Source organism: Oryctolagus cuniculus, chromosome 17 (genome assembly GCF_051225735.1).
Source record: "Oryctolagus cuniculus isolate XC-2025 breed Fujian yellow rabbit chromosome 17, ASM5122573v1, whole genome shotgun sequence".
Taxonomy (NCBI): domain Eukaryota; kingdom Metazoa; phylum Chordata; class Mammalia; order Lagomorpha; family Leporidae; genus Oryctolagus; species Oryctolagus cuniculus.
The window spans coordinates 59523805-59546500 of record NC_142883.1 but is presented as its reverse complement, the minus strand read 5'-3'; the positions used below and the strand labels follow the sequence as shown (position 1 = coordinate 59546500).

At 45.1% G+C, this 22696-nt stretch overlaps 1 protein-coding gene across 5 annotated transcripts; it reads right to left on the bottom strand.

Annotated features, from left to right (window-relative positions):
* Nucleotides 1-296: 296 nt before the first annotated feature.
* On the bottom strand, nucleotides 297-21823 carry ZNF624 (zinc finger protein 624). 5 transcript variants are annotated; one of them, XM_070061416.2, is made up of 6 exons: nucleotides 21644-21778; nucleotides 18943-19001; nucleotides 16339-16427; nucleotides 12713-12839; nucleotides 8416-8511; nucleotides 297-2934 (listed from the first exon to the last, which is right to left on the bottom strand). In XM_070061416.2, exons 2-6 carry the CDS (start codon nucleotides 18959-18961, stop codon nucleotides 713-715), a joined length of 2553 nt encoding a protein of 850 aa, XP_069917517.2. In that variant the 5' UTR covers nucleotides 18962-19001; nucleotides 21644-21778; the 3' UTR covers nucleotides 297-712. The 5 variants fall into 5 exon arrangements, with proteins under 5 accessions (XP_069917517.2, XP_089174554.1, XP_089174552.1 ...); XM_089318428.1 differs by lacking the exon at nucleotides 12713-12839 and having other exon boundaries at nucleotides 21644-21823; XM_089318426.1 differs by lacking the exon at nucleotides 8416-8511.
* Nucleotides 21824-22696: the final 873 nt, after the last annotated feature.

Genomic DNA, 22696 nt, shown 5'->3' with positions numbered 1-22696 from the left:
AAAAAAATATACACATGTCCCCCAAGCCCCATTAGCAACAGATTTCTTAATTTTTTCCATCTCCATGAGTGGAAGCTTGATCTCATTGGTAGTTTAGTCTGTGTTTCCCTGAGTACTACTTAGGTTCAAATCTTCTCACAGGTTAATGGCCATTTGGAGTAGCTCTTCCATGAACAGCTCTCCTAGTCTAGGTGGATTAAAGATTTAAATGTAAAAAAGAAAAAAATCAAACTTAGAACTATGTATAACCTAGGAATCAAGGAGATCCTTTTTAAATAAAAGTGAATCAATAAATCTAAAAAGGAAGAGATGAATTTTATTATTAAAAATTAAATGTGACTTCATTGACAGGTATAAAGACAAATGCTAGATTAAGAAGAAAGATTTGCTACACATAAGATTAATCTCAAAAATACACAGAGTACTCCCAGTCTTATAGGAAAGGCAGATAAACCAAGAGAAAAAAAAGTCAAATGCACGTACAGGCAACTGAAGGTATCTGTTGGATGAGAAAATGATGAAATTAGAATGAAGGTTTTCATTTGTCCATTATTTTCCTCTAGTGTGAATTTTCTCAAAGTTTCTAAAATTTAGTATGGTTAAATGCCTCTCCACAATTCAATGTATTTATAGAGTGTCTCTCCAGTATTTTCTGGTGAATTCCTCAGGTTCCTTTGTGGAGTTGGCATCTGACTAAATGACTTATTGTCTTCTACATTAAGTGAATTTCTCTCTGATGTATCCTTTGATGGACGGTGAGGCTTGAGCTGCTCCGGAAAGCTTTTCCGCACTCGTTGCATTTGTAGGGTTTTTCTCCAGTGTGCATCCTCAGGTGTACGGTGAAGTCCGAGTTAGTTCTGAAGGCTTTCCCACATTCTTCACATTTATAGGGCCTCTCCCCAGTGTGAATTCTCTGGTGCAGAGTTAGCTGTGACAGAGTAATACAACCTTTCCCGCAGTCCTTACAGGTGTAGGGTTTTTCTCCAGTGTGTGTTCTCCAGTGCACTGTAAGGTAGGAACCCCTCCTGAAGGCTTTTCCACAGACATCACACTTATAGGGCTTCTCCCCACTGTGGATTTTCTGATGTTCTGTGACATGCACCATCTGGCTAAATGCTTTCCCACAGTCATTACATTTAAATGGCTTCTCTCCAGTATGTGTTCTTTGATGGGTATTAAAGCCTGAATTACTTGTGAAAACCTTCCCACATTCATTACATTTATAAGGCTTCTCTCCAGTGTGCCTCCTTTGATGCACAGTAAGCTGTGATGTATTAGTGAAAGCTTTCTCACAGTCATTGCATTTATATGGTTTTTCTCCAGTGTGGGTCCTTTGATGTACAATCAGGTAGGACTTAGTCCTGAATGACTTTCCACAGTCGTAACATGTAAATGGTTTCACTCCAGTATGGATTTTCTGATGCTCCTTGAGATTCACCATTTTGGTGAATGCTCTCTCACAGTCAGCGCATTTGTATGGTTTCTCTCCAGTATGAATCCTCTGATGTACAGTTAAGTGTGACTTTATTCTGAAAGACTCCCCACATTCATTACACAGATAAGGTTTCTCTTCAGTGTGAATACGCTGATGTATGATTAGCGATGAGGAACGCATGAAGGCCTTTCCACATTCATTACATTTATAAGGTTTCTCTCCTGTATGCATTCTGTGGTGTACGGTAAGGCATGAATAATTAATGAACGCTTTCCCACATTCACTGCATTTATAGGGTTTTTCTCCGGTGTGGATTCTCTGATGTTCTGTGAAGTTTGCTATGCGGTTGAATGCTTTCCCACATTCAGTACATTCGTAGGGCTTTTCCCCAGTGTGAGTTCTGATATGTACAATAAGGCTAGAGTTACTTCTATAGGCTTTCCCACACTCATTACATCTGAAGGGCTTTTCTCCAGTATGAATTCTCTGATGAACATTAAAAATTGTTGTATTCTTGAAAGATTTCCCACACTCAGTGCACTTATATGGTTTCTCCTCAGTATGGGTCTTCTGATGTACACTAAGATACGACTTATTCCTAAAGGCTTTCCCACAATCACTACATTTGTAGGGTTTCTCCCCGTTGTGAGTTTCCTGATGTCTTCCCAGTTTTGACTTATCACTAAACGCTTTCCCACACTCACTGCATTTATAGGGTTTCTCTCCAGTCTGGATTCTCTGGTGCTGATTAAGGCGGGCACACTGGCTAAAGGATTTTCCACAGACATTGCATTGATAAGGTTTCTCTTTAGTATGGATTCTCTGGTGTACCATAAGTGACGAAGAAGCAATGAAGGCTTTTCCACATTCATTACATTTATAGGGTTTTTCTCCAGTGTGAATTTTTTTATGCTGACTAAGATACGAGGGTTGGCTGAATGTTTTCCCACACTCACTACATTCATAAGGTTTTTCTTTAGTGTGCGTTCTCTGATGTTGAATGAGTAATGACCTATAGCGAAAGGCTTTTTCACATGTGCCACATTTATAGGGTTTTTCTTTATTATTTGATTTCTCCCTCAGAGTGAGTTCTGAAGTCTGCTTTGTGGATTTGCTGCCTTCTGGATCCTTGCCAATTATCTTCCCCAAGTGGATATCTGTAATCAAATCTGAATTTTTTGTGAAACCTTCCTCTTGTGTTTGGAATTTTCTGTGGGGCTCTTCTGTGACAACTTTTTGTTCTGGAAAAAGAACAGATCCAAATCTAAAGCCTCTTTGACCAGTGGGCATTTTCTTGTGTGTAACAATCTTTTGACTCAAGTGATTCTCCTGACTATTTTGCAGTCTCAAAATCCTGTTATTCCATGTCCATAATCTTCCCATTCTGGAATCCCATAGGCCATTTTTTGTGAGTTTCTCTACTATGGCCTCCTGTGATAAATCTTCAGAAGTATCCTCTGTTAGTATAGCATTCCTGGTTGCAAGTTTAGTTTCCAAGTCTAGGGAGGGAAAAAGAGAAAAATCAAATAACTTCTTCCTAAGTTGAGGAAATCTCACTAAATGGGATAATTCATGTGAAAAATGACTGGTAAATGAACATTTGGTTTTAAATGCTACAAATTGACCTTATTTTCTAGGAAGAAAAAGGTAAGATTAAGGGAAGGTGGTTGAGCAAATAATCAAAGTGGCACATTCAATGATATTTTCTCCTATTAAAAAAAAAAAATCCATGAGCAGGCATTTAGCTTAGCGGTTAAGATGCTGGTTAAGATACCCACATCCCACATCAGAGTACCTGCATTTGACACCTGGCTCCAGCTTCCGCCTCATGCAGACCCTAGAGGCAGTGGTGATGGGAGACCAATGCCTGAGAATTCTCCATGAAATGCGTGAGGCTAAATAGTTAAGAATTTTTAATAGACTCATATGGAAAGACAGATTTGAATTTAGGGTGACCAAAAGGATCATCCATGGGACTCATAGGATTTGCCTGGAACTTCAAGGTGATATGCTTTAAGGACAGGATGAATTAAAAAACAGACCAGGTTCTTCAAGGAATAATCAGCTCAGTTAAATTTCCAATTGAATCAAGGTAGCTGAGGATTGTCAGAGCTCCTAATACAGCAGCCCATCAAAAGCAAGTATTAATCCTTGGTGGGAAAAAGATTATATACTATACAATTTCAAATTACTGCTATAGGTTTTAATAGCCAATTCTTTTTTTTTTTTTTTAAAGATTTATTTATTTCTTTGAAAGGCAGAGTTACAGAGAGAGGTAGAGACAGAGAGAGAGGTCTTCCATCCACTGGTTCACTCCCTAGAGGGCCGCAACGGCCGGAGCTGCGCTGATCTGAAGCCAGGAGCCAGAAGCTTCTTCCGGGTCTCCCACATGGGTGCAGGGACCCAAGTACTTGGGCCATCCTCTATTGCTTTACCAGGCCTTAGCGGAGAGTTAGATCAGAAGTAGAGCAGCCAGGACTCGAACTGGCGCCCATATGGGATACTGGCACTGCAGGTAGTGGCTTTACCTGCTGTGCCACAGCGCCAGCCCCTAATAGCCAATTTTTGACAACCAAAACTAATAGGCATACACAAGTAGACAAAGGTCATGTGAGAAAAAAAATCAGAAAGAGAAAACAGGAACAGATCTAAAAATTAATCCATATATTTTAAAATGACCATAACTTTAAAATTAATCTATACAATTGTTTATTTTTTAAAAGATTTACTTTATTTACTTGAAAGGCAGTGTCAGGGAGGGAGAGAGAGAGAGAGAGAGAGACTGAGTGAGATCTTCCATCAACTGTTTCACTCTCCAAATGGCCTCAATGGCCAGGGCTGGGCCACAATGAACCCAGGAATCAGAAGCTTCAACTAGGTCTTCCATATGGGTGTGGGGCCCAAGGACTTGGCCATCCTCTGCTGCTTTCCCAGGCACATTAGCAGAGATCTGGACTGGAAGTGGAGCAGCTGGGACTTGACTCGCGTCCATATGGGATGCCAGCACTGCAGGAGGCACTTACACCCATTATGCCACAACACTGACTCCAATCCATAAACTTTAAAATAACCATAACAATGTTAGGTAGGAAGGCAGAAATTTAGCCTATGAGTGTGTGAGAAAGACCAGCACCTACTTCGGAAGCTCCAGAAGCCCAGCATCTTGCACTTCAAAGTCCTGCTCAGACCCTGATGACCTCCCACGTGGTCCCGGCCCCTCCCCCAAGGAAAGCTCCCAGAATTCTCTCTCCAGGCCCAAATGGGTTACCTGATAACATGGGGCAATAAAACCTTCTCAGCCGCCTTAAGGGAAGTTCCTCTACTCTGTCCCAGCACCAGCAAATCCAGCAAGGAATTTGCTAATTTTCACCCAACAAACCCTTCTGTCAGGACTCCCCATCCTTTGTCCTGGAGGAGAGGGGAAGGTGGGTAAACAGACTCCCTTAAAAACCTAGGGAGTCCAAACAGACTGTGCGCTCAGTCCTCTGCCTCTCTGCTGAGCCACCCACCTGGCCTGCCCAGGTGTATTCTCTCCATTCAACCATGTAACCTTGCTCTACCCCAGTCCGAGGGACTGGGCACTCTATCTGTCCCTTCCATTCTGAGGAATGCCCTAACCCCAATAAAACTGTTAGGTAGGAAGTCAGATATGAGCTTACATGTGTGTGACAAAGGCCTAAGGAGACATTTGGGTGCAGCATATGCATCTCAAAGTCATCCCGATAACGTTTCAGGGGCAGCCCAGTAGTTGCATCCTGCCCTGCCCCTTCTACCCAATAACCTGCCAGGTGGGGGTCCTCACCCTTTCTGCCTGATAATCTTCCAGGTGCAGCCCAGTATCTGTACTTCAAATGTGCCCAGCCCCTTCTACTCCATAACCATCCTTCCTCTAAGGCTCCTCTAAGGCGGGGCAAGGCCAGTCAGGCTTCCCCCTGTCTGATAACTTCATGGGGAAAACTGAGATAGGAGTTTTTCTATTTACATCCAAAAAGTCCTTCGTTCTAAGAGGAGCAGAGGCAGGAGGGCAAGGCCCATCCCCTTAAAAACCTCCAGCCTCAACCGGACTGCGTGCTCAGCCCTCTGCCTCTGCTGAGCCACCTGCCTGGCCTGGTCAGGTGTATTCTCCACTCAACCATGTAACCTCACTCTTCCCCCAGTCCGAGCGACTGGGAACTCTCCGTCAGGTTCTGTCTGGAGAGGTGCTTGTCCATTCTTATGGATGTCCCTACCCTAATAAACCTTGCTATTTTACTTTCCACTACTCTTTCTTGCGTGGAGACAAGAACCCTGCCATCCACCAGTAACAAAACTTTATCACTTTGCTCTCTCTCTCATGCCTGAATTCTTTCTTGCATGAAGACAAGAACCCCACAGCTTCCATGGCCTTTTCTCTACTGACAATAATATTCAAGAACATTAAGAAAATATTAATAATTTCATCAAACAATTATAAAGCACAGGGGCCACGCCTGGGAAGGCAGTGGAGGATTGCCTGGGTGCTTGGGCCTCTGTCATCTATCTGGGAGAGCAGGAAGGAATTCCTGGCCCTGGCTTTGGCGTGACCCAGACCTATTTGTTGCAGCCACTTGGGGAGTGAACCAGCAGATGAAGATCTCTCTGTCTCTCCCTCCCTGTTATTCATCTTTTCAAAACAAGTAAAAAATCTTAAAAAAAAAAAAGAACTATAAAATATAAAATAAAAACCAAATGGAGGGGCTGGCGCTGTGACACAGCGGGTTAAAGCCCTGTCCTACAGCACCAGCATCCCATATAAGCACTGGTTCGAGTTCTAGCTGCTCTGTTTCAGATCCGGCTCCCTGCTAATGCACCTGGGAAGGCAGCAGAAGATGGCCCAAGTGTTTGGGTCCCTGCACCCATGTGGAGACCCAGAAGAAACTCCTGGTTCCTGCCTTTGGACAGGCCCAGCCCCAGTCATTGAAGCCACTTGGGGAGTGAACCAGCAGATTGAAGATCTTCCTCTCTCTCTCTGTAACTCTGCCTTTTAGATAGATAAATATTTTATTTTTTAAAGATTTATTTATTTAAAAGTCAGAGTTACACAGAGAGAGAAGGAGAGGCAGAGAAGAGAGAGAGAGGTCTTCCATCCACTGGCTCACTCCCCAATTGGCCACAACAACTGGAACTGTGCTGATCTGAAGCCAGGAGCTCCTTCCGGGTCTCCTACGTGGGTGCAGGGACCTAAGGACTTGGGCCATCTTCTACTGCTATCTCAGGCCATAGCAGAGAGCTGGATCAGAAGTGGAGCTGCTGGGACTCGAACCGGTGCCCATATGGGATGCTGGCATTGCAGGCAGCAGCTTTACCTGCTACGCCATAGCGCTGGCCCCAGATAAATATTAAAAAAAAACCATATGAAGTCACTGGTGCCGCCGTAGCTCAATAGGCTAATCCTCCACCTGTGGCGCCGGCACCCCGGGTTCCAGTCCCAGTCGGGGCGCTGGATTCTGTCCTGGTTGCCCCTCTTCCAGGCCAGCTCTCTGCTGTGGCCAGGGAGTGCAGTGGAGGATGGCCCAAGTGCTTGGGCCCTGCATTCGAATGGGATACCAGGAGAAGCACCTGGCTCCTGGCTTGGGATCAGTGCGGTGCGCCGGCCGCAGTGGCCACTGGGGGGTGAACCAATGGCAAAAGGAAGACCTTTCTCTCTCTCACTGTCCACTCTGCCTGTCAAAAAAAAAAAAAAAAAAATATGAAGACTATGGGAAATACAGATTAAGAAAAAGCAATTTATGGATCTCAAAAAATTTTTACACCAAAATAAGCTTATCTTTTAAAATATCCATGAAAAATTAAGGTCAAATAAAGACCTTTTGTGGCAACAAACAAACAAAAAATCCAACCAAACCAAACCAAACCAAAGGAAAGTCTTTGACAGAAGCAAACCTGAATAGAAGGAAATGAGTGTTCATTATCCCAGATAAGGCTCAGAAATGAAGAAAAAAGTAGACATAAAGAAACAATAGAGGGCCAGCGCAGTGGCTCATTAAGCTAATTCTCCACCTGTGGTGCTAGCACCCTGGGTTCTAGTCCTGGCTGGGGCACCGCATTCTGTCCCGGTGCCTCTTCCAGTCCAGCTCTCTGCTGTGGCCCGGGTGTGCAGCGGAAGATGGCCCAAGTGCTTGGGCGCCTGCAGCCGCGTAGGAGACCAGGAAGAAGCTCCTGGCTCCGGATCAGCGTAGCTCCAGCCGTGGTGGCCATTTGGGGGGTGAACCAATGGAAGGAAGACCTTTCTCTCTGTCTCTCCCTCTCCCTGTCTGTAACTCTGTCAAATAAATAAATAAATAAATAAATAATGTCCCCTCTCCAGAAGCCGCCGCTGTCCACCTGATCTGAGGGAAATACTTTCACCCCATCCCAGTTACTCTTTCATATTCTCCAGCTTGTCTCAAAAGAAAAAGGCATTAAGTGCTGGCAAAGTGGGTACTGCATTTTCATTCTCAACTGATTCATTCTTGTTTATACTCTCGATTAGTTAAAGAACTGGAGGGAAGAAAGCTCCCCTCAATGTTTCAGCAGGCTTGCAAGTAAAAAATTAAACCATAAGTTTTACTTTGAAATAGGTTTAGCTTAAAAGAAATAGGTTTAGCTTAAAAGAAATAAGGTTAACATAAGAAAGTATTTTTAGGAAATGAAGGAAGGCCAGATAATGGTGAAACAAATAAGAAAAACAGAATTAATTGGAAAAGATAAAGTGACAGGGATACTTTGTGCATGTTCTAATAAAAAGGAAGAAAAAATTCTGAAAATTAAGAAAGCAGAGTAGGAGGGGATAGGAAACCAAAAGTAGTGAATAGAGAGAGGAGAGGCAGAGAGGAATACGATGGGGCAGGGTAGGGGGAGATTTTTTCCTTTGAGACAACATTGAACAGAGGTACCCCCCAAAATATTTCAGATATTCCAATGAACATTCCCCAATGATATTATTTGAAATAAAACTTTTTTCTTGATTCTGATTAATTTACCTGGATAGGGGCCTCTTGAAATTTCTCTCACCACTGCCCAGGGTCCTTTTCCATTCTCCAAATGAGATATCATATCTGGTTTGGAAACTGCAAGCCCTGTTCAAAAATAAACAAACAGGATTTGATTGATGTTGTGAGAACTACTGACAAATTCAGTCTCAGTTCTCAATGTTCCACGTAGAGTGGCTATTATAGGAAGATACAGAGCTGCACTATCCAATACAGTTGCTAATAGCAATGCATGGCAGGTTAAACTGGACTTTAAATTAAATGAAATTTAAAAATCAGTTCTTGGCTGGCGCCGTGGCTCACTAGGCTAATCCTCCGCCTAGCGGCGCCGGCACACCAGGTTCTAGTCCCGGTTGGGGCGCCGGATTCTGTCTCAGTTGCCCCTCTTCCAGGCCAGCCCTCTGCTGTGGCCAGGGAGTGCAGTGGAGGATGGCCCAGGTGCTTGGGCCCTGCACCCCATGGGAGACCAGGAGAAGCACCTGGCTCCTGCCATCGGATCAGCGCGGTGCGCCGGCCGCAGCACGCCGGCCGCGGCGGCCATTGGAGGGTGAACCAACGGCAAAGGAAGACCTTTCTCTCTGTCTTTCTCTCTCTCACTGTCCACTCTGCCTGTTAAAAAAAAAAAAAAATCAGTTCTTTAGGTGGAGCAAATTTGAACTGCTCAAAAGTCAGAAGCGGCTCGAATGTGCTATATAGGCTAGCAGAGATACAGATTTCTTTTTTTTTAAATTTATTTTTATTTATTTGAGTGGCAGAGTTACAGAGAGAGAGAGGGAAAGACAGAGAAAGAGGTCTTCCATACGCTGGTTCACTTCCTAAATCACTGTAATGGCCTGAGTTGAGCTGATCCAAAGCTAGGAGTCAGGAGCTTCTTCCAGGTCTCCCACGCAGGTGCAGAGCCCAAGGACTTGGGCCATCTTCCATTGCTTTCCCAGGCCATAGCAGAGAGCTGGATCAGAAGAGGAGCAGCCGGTACATGAACTAGCATCCATATGGAATGCCAGCACAATAGGTGGAGGCTTAGAGCCTACTATGTCACAGCGTTGGTCCCCAGATTTCTATCATAGCAGAACATTCTATTGTACAGTAACAACCTAGATAATTATAAAGGTATTTATCTCAAGGGAGCTTAATACTATGGTTTCATGGGATAATGGATTACAGGGATAACTCGAATTTAAAAACAAAATGGGGGGCAGCACTGTGTCATAGCCGGCATCGCATATGGGCACTGGTTCAGATCCTGGCTGTTCTACTTCTGATCCAGCTCTCTGCTGTGGCCTGGGAAAGCAGTGGAGGAAGGCCCAAGTCCTTGGGACCCTGTACCCACGCTGGAGACCTGGAGGAAGCTCTTGGCTCCTTGCTTCGGATTGGTGCTGCTCCGCCCATTGCAGCCATCTGGGGAGTGAATCAGCAGATGGAGGACCCCTCTCTCCCTCTGCCTCTTTGGAATTCTTATTTTCAAATAAATAAATAAATAAATAAACATTTTTTTAAAAACTCGGGGTAGGTGTTTGGCACAGTGGTCAAGATACTGCTTGGGACACCCACAACCCATATCAGAGGCCTGGGTTTGAATTCTGTCTCCATTTCCAATGTACACCCTGGGAAGTAACAGGTGATGGCTCAAGTAGTTGGGTCCCTGCCATCCATGTGGGAGACCTAGGCTGAGTTCTGGAATCCTGGCTTCAGCTTGGTCTAGCTCTGGCTGTGAGATATCTGGAGAGTGAGACAGTAGATGGAAGACTTCTTTCCCTCTCACTCATTCTATTTTTCAAATTAATTATTAATTGAAAAGAAAATCAACACATTTGTTTCTTTTCTTTCTAGAAGCACTGATAATTCCCTTATGGAACAGATGAGAATAAACTTTGGAACTAGATTCCAACAGAACATATGAAAAGGCTTCAAAAAGTTCATAAATAAATGGAATTATAAGACACAAAAACTAAAATGTTATTTCTCAACATGAACTTACAAGTTGAAGATACTTGTAAACAATGATACCGGGCTGGCGCTGTGGCTCAATAGGCTAATCATCCGCCTGCCGCGCCGGCACACCGGGTTCTAGTCTCAGTCGGGGCGCCAGATTCTGTCCCGGTTGCCCCTCTTCCAGGCCAGCTCTCTGCTGTGGCCTGAGAGTGCAGTGGAGGATGGCCCAGGTCCTTGGGCCCTGCACCCCATGGGAGACCAGGAGAAGCACCTGGCTCCTGGCTTTGGATCAGTGCGGTGTGCCGGCCGCAGCGGCCACTGGGGGGTGAACCAACGGCAAAGGAAGACCTTTCTCTCTCTCTCTCTCACTGTTCACTCTGCCTGTCAAAAACAAAAACAAAAACAAAAACAAAATGATACCAGCCACTTAGTCCAACATGAAAGAACTGAGGGCTCTGGGATTTTAACCATATCACTATAGCTTAACTGAAGAAAAATGGGCACTCTAAAAATCTTTTAAGATTAGGAAACAAACAAAAACACGTCAGATAGGCCGGTGCCGTGGCTCAATAGGCTAATCCTCCGCCTTGCGGTGCCAGCACACCGGGTTCTAGTCTCAGCCGGGGCACCGGATTCTGTCCCGGTTGCCCCTCTTCCTGTCCAGCTCTCTGCTGTGGCCAGGGAGTGCAGTGGAGGATGGCCCAAGTCCTTGGGCCCTGCACCCGCATGGGAGACCAGGAGAAGCACCTGGCTCCTGGCTTTGGATCAGCGCGATGCACCGGCCGCAGCGGCCATGGGAGGATGAACCAACGGCAAAAGGAAGACCTTTTCTCTCTCTCTCTCTCTCTGTGTCCACTCTGCCTGTCAAAACAAAACACGTCAGAAGGAGCTGAAATGTGGAAGCCTGATCATTTCCCTACAAACACTCACAAAACCGCCCTTGTTAGACGAGCGGGATGAGGAGGAGCATTACTGTGGTGAAGGACACTCCGGGAAAGCTTTCCCGTGTGGTTTTTCGGCTGAGCTTTGACCAACTTTCTCAAAAACACTCTATAAGCAGATGTCATTGTTCTTTAGCCTTTCAGAAAGTCAACAAGCAAAATGCCTTACACATCCCCAAATCCGGCTGCCATGCCCTTTGCTCTGACGAGACCACTTCCACCTTCAGTAGTCGTTGCCTTGTCTGTGCTCTGTCTTCTGGATCACACTGGTAAAGCCATGTTTCGTCACCCCTGACAATTCTCGAAAGAAATGATCTTGATGCAGTTTTACAATTTTCTGTGGTAGCCTCTGCCCTTATCTGGGGCTGATCTGGGGATCGAGCGGAAAGTCTGCTCCACTTTGTTTTTCAGTCAGAGCTGAGCAGACAGAGGCAACTGGGATGTTTAGGGCTGGCTACTGTTTGTGCTACTGTCAGTCCTCTGTAATTCAAGCACAAGCAAGATTAATTTTTCCCTTGAAAATTGTCATGGATTGTCTGCTGCTAATGTGTTCATCTTTAACATCACCCTACTGCTTCTTAAAATGAGTTTTCTATTTGTAAACTGATTTCTCTGGAGGCACTGTCCCTGAAAAATTTCCTTTCTTTTTTAAAATTTTATTTATTTATTTCAGAGGGAGAGTCTCCTACAGTGAGAGGAAGAGACAGAGAGAAAGGTTCCCTTTTGTTAGTTCACTTCCCAAATGACTGCAATGGCCAGAGCTGAGCCAATCAGAAGCCAGGAGCCAGAAGCTTCTATAGGGTTTCCTAGGCAGGTGCAGGGGCTCAAGGACTTGGGCCATCTGGACTGGAAGAGGGGCAGTGGGGACTAGAATCGGCACCCATATGGGATGCCGGCATTGCAGGCGGAGGAGTAACCTACTGTGCTGTGGTGCCAGCTCCCCTGAAAACTTCTCATAAGAATAAATTATTTCATCATTCTTCCACCCCATGCTTCATCATAAATATGATGTTTGTTTTGTTTCAATTTTAGCAGCATTTAGAATTCATGTGCTCTGTTAGGGTCTCCTTTCAAACTGATGTCTTATCCTCAAACTAGAACCTATTCAGACATGTTACAGCAAGTTAGTATGAGCTTATTTTGGTATAAAAATGTGAAATCCATGTAGTTTTTTTGTCACAATACACATTTCCATAAACTTTCTGAAGACCCCTTGCATTTGTTATTCTACAACAAGCAGATCATTTAGTTAAGAATGAAGAGCAGCACGATGACCAACAATGTTCTCCAAAGATTCAGAGTCTGACACCTAAACTCAAAACTAAAATTCAGTTAAGTACTTTAGAAGCTCTGTATCCTCAGTAAACTGGGTCAAGGGGGCAAATGTATCAACATACAAGAGGAATTAACCTTACCCAGGGAGACAAGATTCCTGTAATTCTCTAGCATCACATCCTTGTGCAGGCTCCTCTGTGTAGGGTCCATCAGTCTCCATTCCTCCAACGTGAAGTCTATAGCCACATCTTTAAAAGTCAGTGACTCCTAGAGTAAATAAATAGTGATCACCCAGAGACTATACTATCAACCCTGTTAGGCAGAATAACATGTATAAAACTGGAGAAAAACTCCAGAAATTAGAATCACCAAATGATTAGGAATGCCAACTGCTTAATCCTTTTTATTTTTAAATTTTTTGTCAGGCAGAGTTAGACAGTGAGAGAGAGGGACAGAGAAAAAGATCTTCCTTCTGTTGGTTCACCCCGCAAATGGCCGCTAAGGCTGGCGCTGCACCGATCAGAAGCCAGGAGCCAGGTGCTTCCTCCTGCACCCACATGGGGGTGAACCAATGGTAAAGGAAGACCTTTCTCTCTCTCTCTGTCTACTCTGCCTATCAAAAACAAAAACAAAAACAAAAAACAAAACAAAAACAAAAACAAAACATAAATTTCAGACATTGTGCCAAAATTATCTTTTTTTTTTGGATAGGCAGAGTGGACAGTGAGAGAGAGAGAGAGAGAGAGAGAGAGAGAAAGGTCTTCCTTTTGCCATTGGTTCACCCCGCAATGGCCGCTGTGGCCGGCGCACCGCGCTGATCTGAAGCCAGGAGCTAGATGCCTCTCCCGGTCTCCCATGCGGGTGCAGGGCCCAAGAACCTGGGCTATCCTCTACTGCCTTCCAGGGCCACAGCAGAGAGCTAGACTGGAAGAGGAGCAACCGGGACAGAATCTGGCGCCCCACAAGGGACTAGAACCCGGGGTGCCGGTGCTGCAGGCAGAGGATTAGCCTAGTTAGCTGCGGAGCCAGCTGCTTAATCCTTATAGGACATATAGATCTCTCCAGTGATAAGAACTTAAAACCATAAGAGGAAGCCTATGCTATCTTTGGAGTTCCACCTGAGAGTAGTTTTACCAAACTAATTCAAATCTGGTTTTCTAGAAACTCTACATATTGCTCATACTATACTTTCTGGAGCCAAACAGCATGGCTTCTTCCTTCTCTAGAAAGTCTTTAAAATATTTGTTTATAGCTACTGGTTTCTACTCAAATAATCTGTTATCTCAGAAAACCCTGACTTATGTAAAAAAATCACCTTCTTTCAGTTCTAATCTGTAGAATATGGCTTAACAAAAGATACTGCATCAATCAGATCACAGATACAGACTGCTGTAAGCTCTCTCTGAGACAGAAAAGAACGCATGGGACTTTGGGGGGGCAGTTATTTGGTTAGGATATGAAATATGTACAAATGCTTGTATAAAGAATGGAAGAATGATCAACTACTGAGAGAAGGAGGAAACAGAGTAGAGAAGACTGAAATAGAACCTAGGCTCTTCTGAATACTTCTTGTTTTGTATACTTGACTTTTGAACTGTGGAAATATTTTATATTGTTTTAAAACAAGGATTAAACTTGAAGAAAGCAATCTCTAAACTTTAAAAGTAGAGTGCAACCAGCTGGAATAGCATACCCATTTATCAGAGAGGAACTATTCTGAGTGATTTTAAAACATAGTAATTTTCTGTACCTTTGAGTAAGAACCCTGAAACAAAGACAGTAACAAAAACAAGACATTTTCAGCAAGTAATCTTATTAGTGGTAGAAAGAGAAATGATATTCTGTAACTTTTGTGTGTGCAGTGCTGGAAAAAACAAATTAGCCTATCAGTGTTCCTAAAAACTAATCAATTTGGTATGATAGAACGAAGATATAAAGAGGATATAAATGTAATACTGATGAGATTAGGTTAAAAACTCCATGGTTCTGAATTTGAAGTCTCAGTACCGACTCATGAAATATTTTATGTTCAAGGAAAGAACTAGCTTTAACAATATGAAGTAAGAATGCATTATGCTGGGGCTGGCATTGCAGAATAGCAGGTAGAGTCACCGTCTGCAGTGCTGACGTCCCATATGGGCGCTGGTTCGAGTCCTGGCTGTGTCACTTCCGATCCAGCTCTCTGCTATGGCCTGGGAAAGCAGCAGAAGATGGCCCAAGTCCTAGGGCCCCTGCACCCGCGTGGGCGACCAGAAGGAAGCTCCTGGCTCCTGGCTTCGGATTGGCCCAGCTCCGGCCATTGCAGCCAACTGGGGAGTGAACCAGTGGATGGAAGACCTCTTTCTCTCTCTGCCTCTCCTTCTCTCTCTGTGTAATTCTGACTTTCAAATAAATAAATAAATCTTTAAAAAAATTAATAATGATATGAACCTTAACCTCTGAAAATTAAAGATGCGTGTGACTAGGCTACGATATATTACAAAACCAACATAGTCGGAACTACTGATCAAGTGTTTCTTACAAAACTTCTATTTCAAAGTCACTGTTAAAACTGTTTTTTAAAATCAGATTAATACCTATTCCAAACACATATACACTTAAATGTCTTTAGGTAAAATTAAAATATTCAGCATAACATCTAATTTCTAGTCTTGTCTTTTACAGCTTTCCAACTTGATTCAGTAGCTTAGTCACTGTTCACTACTTCAAAGCCTGCCCTTAAGCTCTCTTCTCACCAGGATACCCTCACAAATACTTTTTGACAAGTTAAATCCCACCTGTAATTGGGTACCAGCTTAAACCTATTCTCAAGAATTTCTGTTGACCACTAATGTCCCAACTGAAAGATTCTTTAAGAAAAAATCTATTTTTAATTTTTAAAAAAAATTTATTGTTTATTTTATTTTAGCAGATATCTCTATCTGCTGGTTTATTCGCCAAGTGTTCCAACAACCAGGGCTGCACCAGGCTGGCGCCAAGAGCTGTGAATTCCACCTGGGTATCCTGTTTGAGTGGTAGGGAGTCAACTACTTGAGACATTACCTGCTGCCTCCCAGGGTGCACATCAGCAGGAAACTGGAATTGTGAACAGAGCCAGGACTTGAGCCTGGGCACTCCCATATGGGATGTCAGCATCCCAAGCAGTAGCTTATCTGTTCAGCCAAACACTTGCTCACTAATGTCCTATTTTCCCCACTATGTAGCACTGATTTTTAAATCATACTGCTAAGCAACAATTCACCTAAATATCATGTAACTATTTCTTTTGTATGCTTTACCCTCAGTGAGACTGTAAGCTCCCCACAGCCAAGTACTGTCCACATTTTTCTCTCCATCATCTGTTAAGTTTGATCACTTATTAATGGGTAGAAAAATGGACACCACTGAGAGTGGGCACAAAGCAAACAATTCCTAAAATTTCCTAAAATCTCCAAAATTTCCTAATTGAAAGATGTTCTACTCTACTACCCCTTAAGTAACTGAAATGTCCTGGGAACAATACAAATGAACATCAAAATTTAGATATAAGATGCCCTTTTGTATCCAAAAACAGACCAGAATTTTTGGAAAGATATTTGGTTCAGTATCAAAAGTGAATCTTCTAATAGATTGTATTTTACCATGATGAACCCAAATTTCTTGTGTCAAACTGTTAGGTTCAGTTTCCAGAGAGGGTATTGGGTGAGGCAAAGTCCCAAATTTCAGGAGAAGTAGAATCCACGCAAATCAATACAGCAGGTTGGAAACAGAGGAAACCTTAACTTACCAGAGGTCCAATGGAAAAAACCACAGCAGCCATGATCTCTGCTTCTGTATTTCCCTCCCTGGAAAGAGTCGAGTTCGGCAAAGACATACCTGCAGAAGAGAGTGAGTCATACAAACCAATCTCACTTGGGAGTTTCAGATACAAGTGAGCATGACCTCCCTAAGGGAACACAAGAGTAATGTTCAAGATGAGAGAAGACCAAAGACTTTTGGTCCAAGAGATCTTGAAATCTGTTGTAATAATTATTTTCTGTAATTGTTTTAAAAATTGATTCTAAGGGCAGTGGGGGGGGAAGGGAGGGGAAGAGGGGGAGAGGGGAAGAGCAGGGAGGGGAGAGAGAAAGAGAGAGAGAGAGAAAGAGAGAGAGAGAGAAAGAGAGAGAGAGAGATATCTCATCCACTGGTTCACTCCCAAATGCAAAAGCCAGGACTGGGCCAGGTCAAGGTTGGGAGCCAGGAAATCAATCTAAGTCTCTCATATGGGTGGCAGAGACCAAATTACTTGAGCCATCACCTGCTGCCTCCCAGAGTGAGTAGCAGAGTGAGCAGGCAGGTCCTGGAGGCTGTAGAGATGGCTCTGGTGACTAGGTCCCTGCCACCCACAGGACAGACCTGAACAGCAATCCCAGCTTCCACGGCGGCCCTGGCCCAGCCCCTGCCATTGTGGGCATTTAAAGAGTGAGCCAAGGCCAGTGCTGTGGCTCACTAGGCTAATCCTCTGCCTGTGGCGCCAGCACCCTGGGTTCTAGTCCTGGTCAGGGCGCCGGATTCTGTCCCGGTTGCCCCTCTTCCAGGCCAGCTCTCTGCTGTGGCCCGGGAGTGCAGTGGAGGATGGCCCAAGTCCTTGGGCCCTGCGCCTGCATGGGAGACCAGAAGCACCTGGCTCCTGGCTTCGGATTAGTGCGGTGCACCGGCCGGGGCGGCCGTTGGAGGGTGAACCCACGGAAAAGGAAGACCTTTCTCTCTGTCTCTCTCTCACTGTCCACTCTGCCTGTCAGGGAAAAAAAAAAAAAGATTTATCTATTAACTTGAAAGGCAGAGGTACAGAGAGGCAGAGAGAGAGAGGGGTCTTTCATCTTCTCCAAATGGTCACAATGGCTGGAGCTGAGCCAACCTGAAGCCAGAAGCCAGGAGGTTCTTCCAGGTCTCCCATGTGGGTGCAGGGGCCCAACAACCCAGGCCATCTTTCTATTGCTTTCCCAGGCCACAGCGGAGAGCTGGATTGGAAGTGGAGCAGCCAGGACTCAAACTGGTGCCCAAATAGAATGCCAGCACTGCAGGCAGTAGCTTTACCTACTAAGCCACAGTGCTGGACCCAGAGTTTAAAAAATACTCTTGGGGCTGGCATTGTTTTATAGTGGGCAAAGCCACCACTTGTGACACCAGCATCCCACATCAGCATTTCTTGAAGTACCGGCTGCTCCATGTTTGCACCCGGGAAAGCAGTGCAAAGTAGCCCAAGTACTTGGGCCCCTGCCACCCATGTGGGAGATCCCTGATGAAGCTCCTGGCTTCAGCCTGGCTCAGCCCCAGCCACTGTGGCCATTTGGAGGAGTGAACCAGTGTATAAAAGATGTCCTTCTCTGTCTCTCTTCCTCTCTTTTAAATAAATCGTAAGATTAAAAAAACCTATCATTTAATGTTCACATCAAGTCAATGGAGATTATATTTCTGCAAGAGAAGTTTAGAATAAGGAAACTACTTATTTAAGGTCATGCAGATATATGGTTTCTAATCAATGTAATTTCTTTTTTTTCTTAAAAGATTTATTTATTGTATTTGAAAGGCAGAGTTACAAAGAGAGAGAGAGAGAGAGAGAAACAGACTCAGAGATCTTTCATCCTCTGGTTTACTTCCCAAATGGCTTCAATGGTTGCAACTGGCAGATTAAGCCAGGAGCCAGGAGATTATTCCCAGTCTCCCAGGTGGATGCAGGGGCCCAAGCACTTGAGTCATCCTACACTGCTTTCCGAGGCCATTAGCAGGGAGTTGGGTCAAAAGTGGACCAGAAGCAGAGGCTTAACTCAATACGCCACAGTGTCGGCCCCTAATCAATGTAATTTCAAAGCTCACACCTTTCCCACTAAATCAACTTGCTGTATAAAGTGGAAGAAAATTCAATCTTTCTTTGGCACAGTCACCTACTCATCAAACAAAGAAATATTCCAAGAATATCTTTTTTTTCCTTTTGTGTGAACAATTTAAAAAAAATTTCTGTTTTTATTTGAAAGAATTAGAGAGAGAGAGAGAGAGAAGGATCCTCCATTCACTGGTTCACTCCTCAAATGGGTGCAATGGCAGGAGCTGGGCCAGTCTGAAGCCAGAAGCCAGGAGCTTCACTCAGGTCGCTCACATCCGTGCAAAGGCCCAAGTGCCTGGGCCATGTTCCACTGCTTTCCCAGGGGCACTGCAGGGAGCTGGATCGGAAGTGGAGCAGCCAGGACTTGAACCAGTGCTCAAATGGGATGTTGGCACTGCACGTGGCAGCTTTACCAGCTATACCACAGTGTCAGCCCTGAAAGAACAAGTATTGAATTTTGGACAAACTCTAACTTGTGTAATTAAATTTTCCCTCATTTAGGGACTCTGTTATGGTTAAACATACCTGAATCTGCACCTGCCATGAATGGTCACCTTACTCCCCATAAGGTTCAATAGCTTGCCCTATAAATAAAGCAGATTTTTTTTTTTTTTTTTTTTTTACAGGCAGAGTGGACAGTGAGAGAGAGAGACAGAGAGAAAGGTCTTCCTTTGCCGTTGGTTCACCCTCCAATGGCCGCCGCGGCCGGCGCGCTGCGGCCGGCGCACCGCGCCGATCCGGTGGCAGGAGCCAGGAGCCAGGTGCTTTTCCTGGTCTCCCATGGGGTGCAGGGCCCAAGCACCTGGGCCATCCTCCACTGCACTCCCTGGCCACAGCAGAGGGCTGGCCTGGAAGGGGGGCAACCGGGACAGAATCCGGTGCCCCGACCGGGACTAGAACCCGGTGTGCCGGCGCCGCTAGGCGGAGGATTAGCCTAGTGAGCTGCGGCGCCAGCCATAAAGCAGAATTTAATTTAAATTTAATACAGTCTATGCCAATCAGAACCTAATCTGAATGATACTCGCGGTAGTTAACCATTACTTTGTTGAAAAGCCAGAATTAAAATATATAAAGCAGAGGTGCCAGTGCTGTGGCGTAGTGGGTAAAGCCACCACTTGCAATGTGGGCATCCCATATGGGGGCTGGTTTGAGTCCTAGCTGCTCCACTTCCGATCCAGCTCTCTGCTGTGGCCTGGGAAAGCAGCAGAAGATGGCCCAAGTCCTTGGGCCCTTGCATCCACATGGGAAACCCGGAAGAAGCTCCTGGCTCCTGGCTTCGGATTCCCACAGCTCTGGCTGTTGTGGCCATCTGGGGTGTGAACCAGCAGATGGAAGACTCCCTCTCTGGCTCTCCTTCTCTCAAGGTGTAACTCTGACTTTCAAGTAAATAAATAATTCTTTATATATATATTACATATGTATATATATAAAGCAAGACTGTCATAAATGCAAAGAACTTTAAAGATACAGAACTTAAACAGATGTGAGTATAATGAAACAAACATCTAAAAGTTGTTTTCAGGCACTCAGGGAGCATTTGCTAAGATTTGCCACAGACCACAAAGAAAAAGTTCTAGTCAAAAAGAAGAAATTGAATAGAGTACATTCTGTAAACCTGATGCAATAGAATATAAATGTAAATGGAAGTTTGGAACAGGGAAAATTTTTTTTGAGCCTGGAACTTAAAATAGGTACTCCTTAGCAGCTACTAAGTCAAAAAGAAAACTTTAAAATTTAATTGCCAGTGAGACTGGAAATGAGAATGTTATACCTTAAACATACATGGTCACTGGCAAAGTTTTAAGGAGACAATTTATATTCATAAATACTTTCAAGTAGGATTTTGGGAAAGAGTAAAACATCACACATTCAAAATAAAAAAAAGAAAAACACTTAACAAGGTAGCCAACTAAGAGGTAAAAATGATAAAGGAAGAAACTAATGAATTTTAAAAAATCAAACAAAAAACAGGTGACAAAGCCAAGATCTGATTCTCTAAATAATGAAATCTACAAGCCATTGGCTAAAGCAGGAAAAACAAAAAACAGAAACGAGAGACTATAATAAACATTTTAAAACTGTGTGCCAATAAAAATAAACTTCCCAAAGGATAATTTGTTTAAAAATGTTCTGTGACTGGGGGCAGGTGCTTGGTGCTGCTTGGGAGGCCAGGGGCCCATATTTGAGAGCCTGGGTTTGCGTCTCAGGTCCTGATTCCAGCTTCCTGCTGATGTGCAGCCTAGCAGACAGCAGGTGGAAGACCTGGCCTGAGTTCTGAGCTGCAGGCTTTGGCCTGGTCCAGCCGCAGGGCTGGCAGGCACCAGGGGGAGTGTCTGTCTTCCCCGCTTTTCCAATTAAATAGTTAGATCTGTAAAGATAACTAAGTCTCACTTGGCAGCACACTCTGTAGATTATGCTTGTAAAATATGTTTCACTACCAGGCTGTGCAAATAGCACATTTAAAATTTTAGACGCAGAAGACGTCATACTGGTTAAAATTCAGTATTATTCGGCTTTCCATCAGCCGTATCAACACACCCACAGGAAGAAAAGGCTGCAGGTGACCCAGCCAAAACTCTCCTGAGACCTGCGCTCCATGGGGCTGTTTCCCACTCCTCCTGTTCTCTACGGTCCAGGTGGACAGTGAGAAGCGGCCACACACAGTGCGGAACGAGCCTAAAGGAGGAGAAACTTCCTCGCTTGTCCAGACCCCAAGTCGGTGAGGCCGTCTAAGAGCGACGAAGGGCCCCGCGTTCCCGAAGCAGCAGGCCGCCGTCAGCTCAGGGGGGCGACAGGTGATGTCCACGTGATTCTCCGAGACGCCCCCCACACGGGCCGCGAGGAAGAGCGGCGCAGGCTGCCCGACGGGAAGCCCAGGTCCACCCGCCGGCCTCGCCCTCTCTCCCTAACCCGCTCCGGGTTCCCCTCCGGGAAGGGCCAGCCCCAGCCCAGGCCCCGCGTCCGGAGCCTGGCAGGACCCCCGACCCCGGAGAGGGGGCTCGGACCCGGGCGCGCGGGGCGCCCAGGGCGAGGGGTGCCCGGGCGGAGCCGGAGCCGGCGCCCGGGGAGCGGCCCAGCCCCAGCATCTCCCTCACAGGTGGGCGGGCCCGTCCGCCCCGGGACAGGGGCGCCGGAGCCAACGGCCACGCCCCGGACGCCGCCGCGAGCCCAGCGCCGAGGGAGGGGCGGAGGACGACCGAGGCCTGGCGCCCGGGGCAACGACTACCTGGCGGCCGCACAGAGGGCGACCGAAGACGCTCGCAGAGCAGGGCGGGAACGCTTCCAGCAATGGCGCCGACTCGGCGGGCGGAATGCCAAGCGAGCCACTGCGCCTGCGCCAACGCGGCGCCGGAACTACAATGCCCAGAATCCTCCGCACGTGTGGCTCCGCCCCCTTACACCGGCCTTTGTGAGGGAGTTGACTTTTTAATTTAATTAATTTTTTAATTATCTTTATATACAGAAGATCAATTTTGCATATATTAAGTAAAGATTTCCAGTTTACACCCACACAGAAACACAAAGTATAAAATACTATTTGAGTATTAATTATAGCATTAATTAAACATCTAAGAGTAATTGTGTATTAATTACAGAGTTCAACCAATAGTTTTAAGTAGAACATAAAAAATACTAAAAGGGTAAAGTATTAAGTTCCTTTTTTTCTTTTTCTTTTCTTTGTTTGTTATATAGTTTTTTTTATTTAATAAATGTGAATTTACAAAGTGCAACTTTTGTATTGTTGCGGCTCCCCCCACCCCAACCTCCCTCCCTCCCTCCCGTGGCCCTCCCCTCTCCCACTCCCTCTCCCATCGAGTTTCATTTTCAATTACCTTCATATACTGAAGATCAACTTAGTATATTCTAAGCAAGGATTTCAACAGGCTGCACTCACACAACCGCACAGGTATAGGGTATTGTTCGACTAGTAGTGTTGTTTTTAAGTTTCATAGTAGAACACATTAAGGACAGAGATCCTACATGGGGAGCATGTACCCAGTGACTCCCGTTGTTGATTTAACAATTGGCACTCTTACTTATGATGTCAGCAATCACCCGAGACTCTTGCTATAAGCTGTCTAGGTTATGGAAGCCCCTTGAGTTCACCGACTCTGAACTTGTTTAGTCAAGGCCGTATCACAGTGGAGGTTCCTTCCTCCCTTCAGAGAAAGGTGCCTGTCTCCTTGATGGCCTGTTCCTTCTGCTGGGGTCTTGTTCACCAGGATCTTTCATTTAGATTGTTTTTTTTTTTTTTTGCCACTGTGTCATGGCTTTCCAT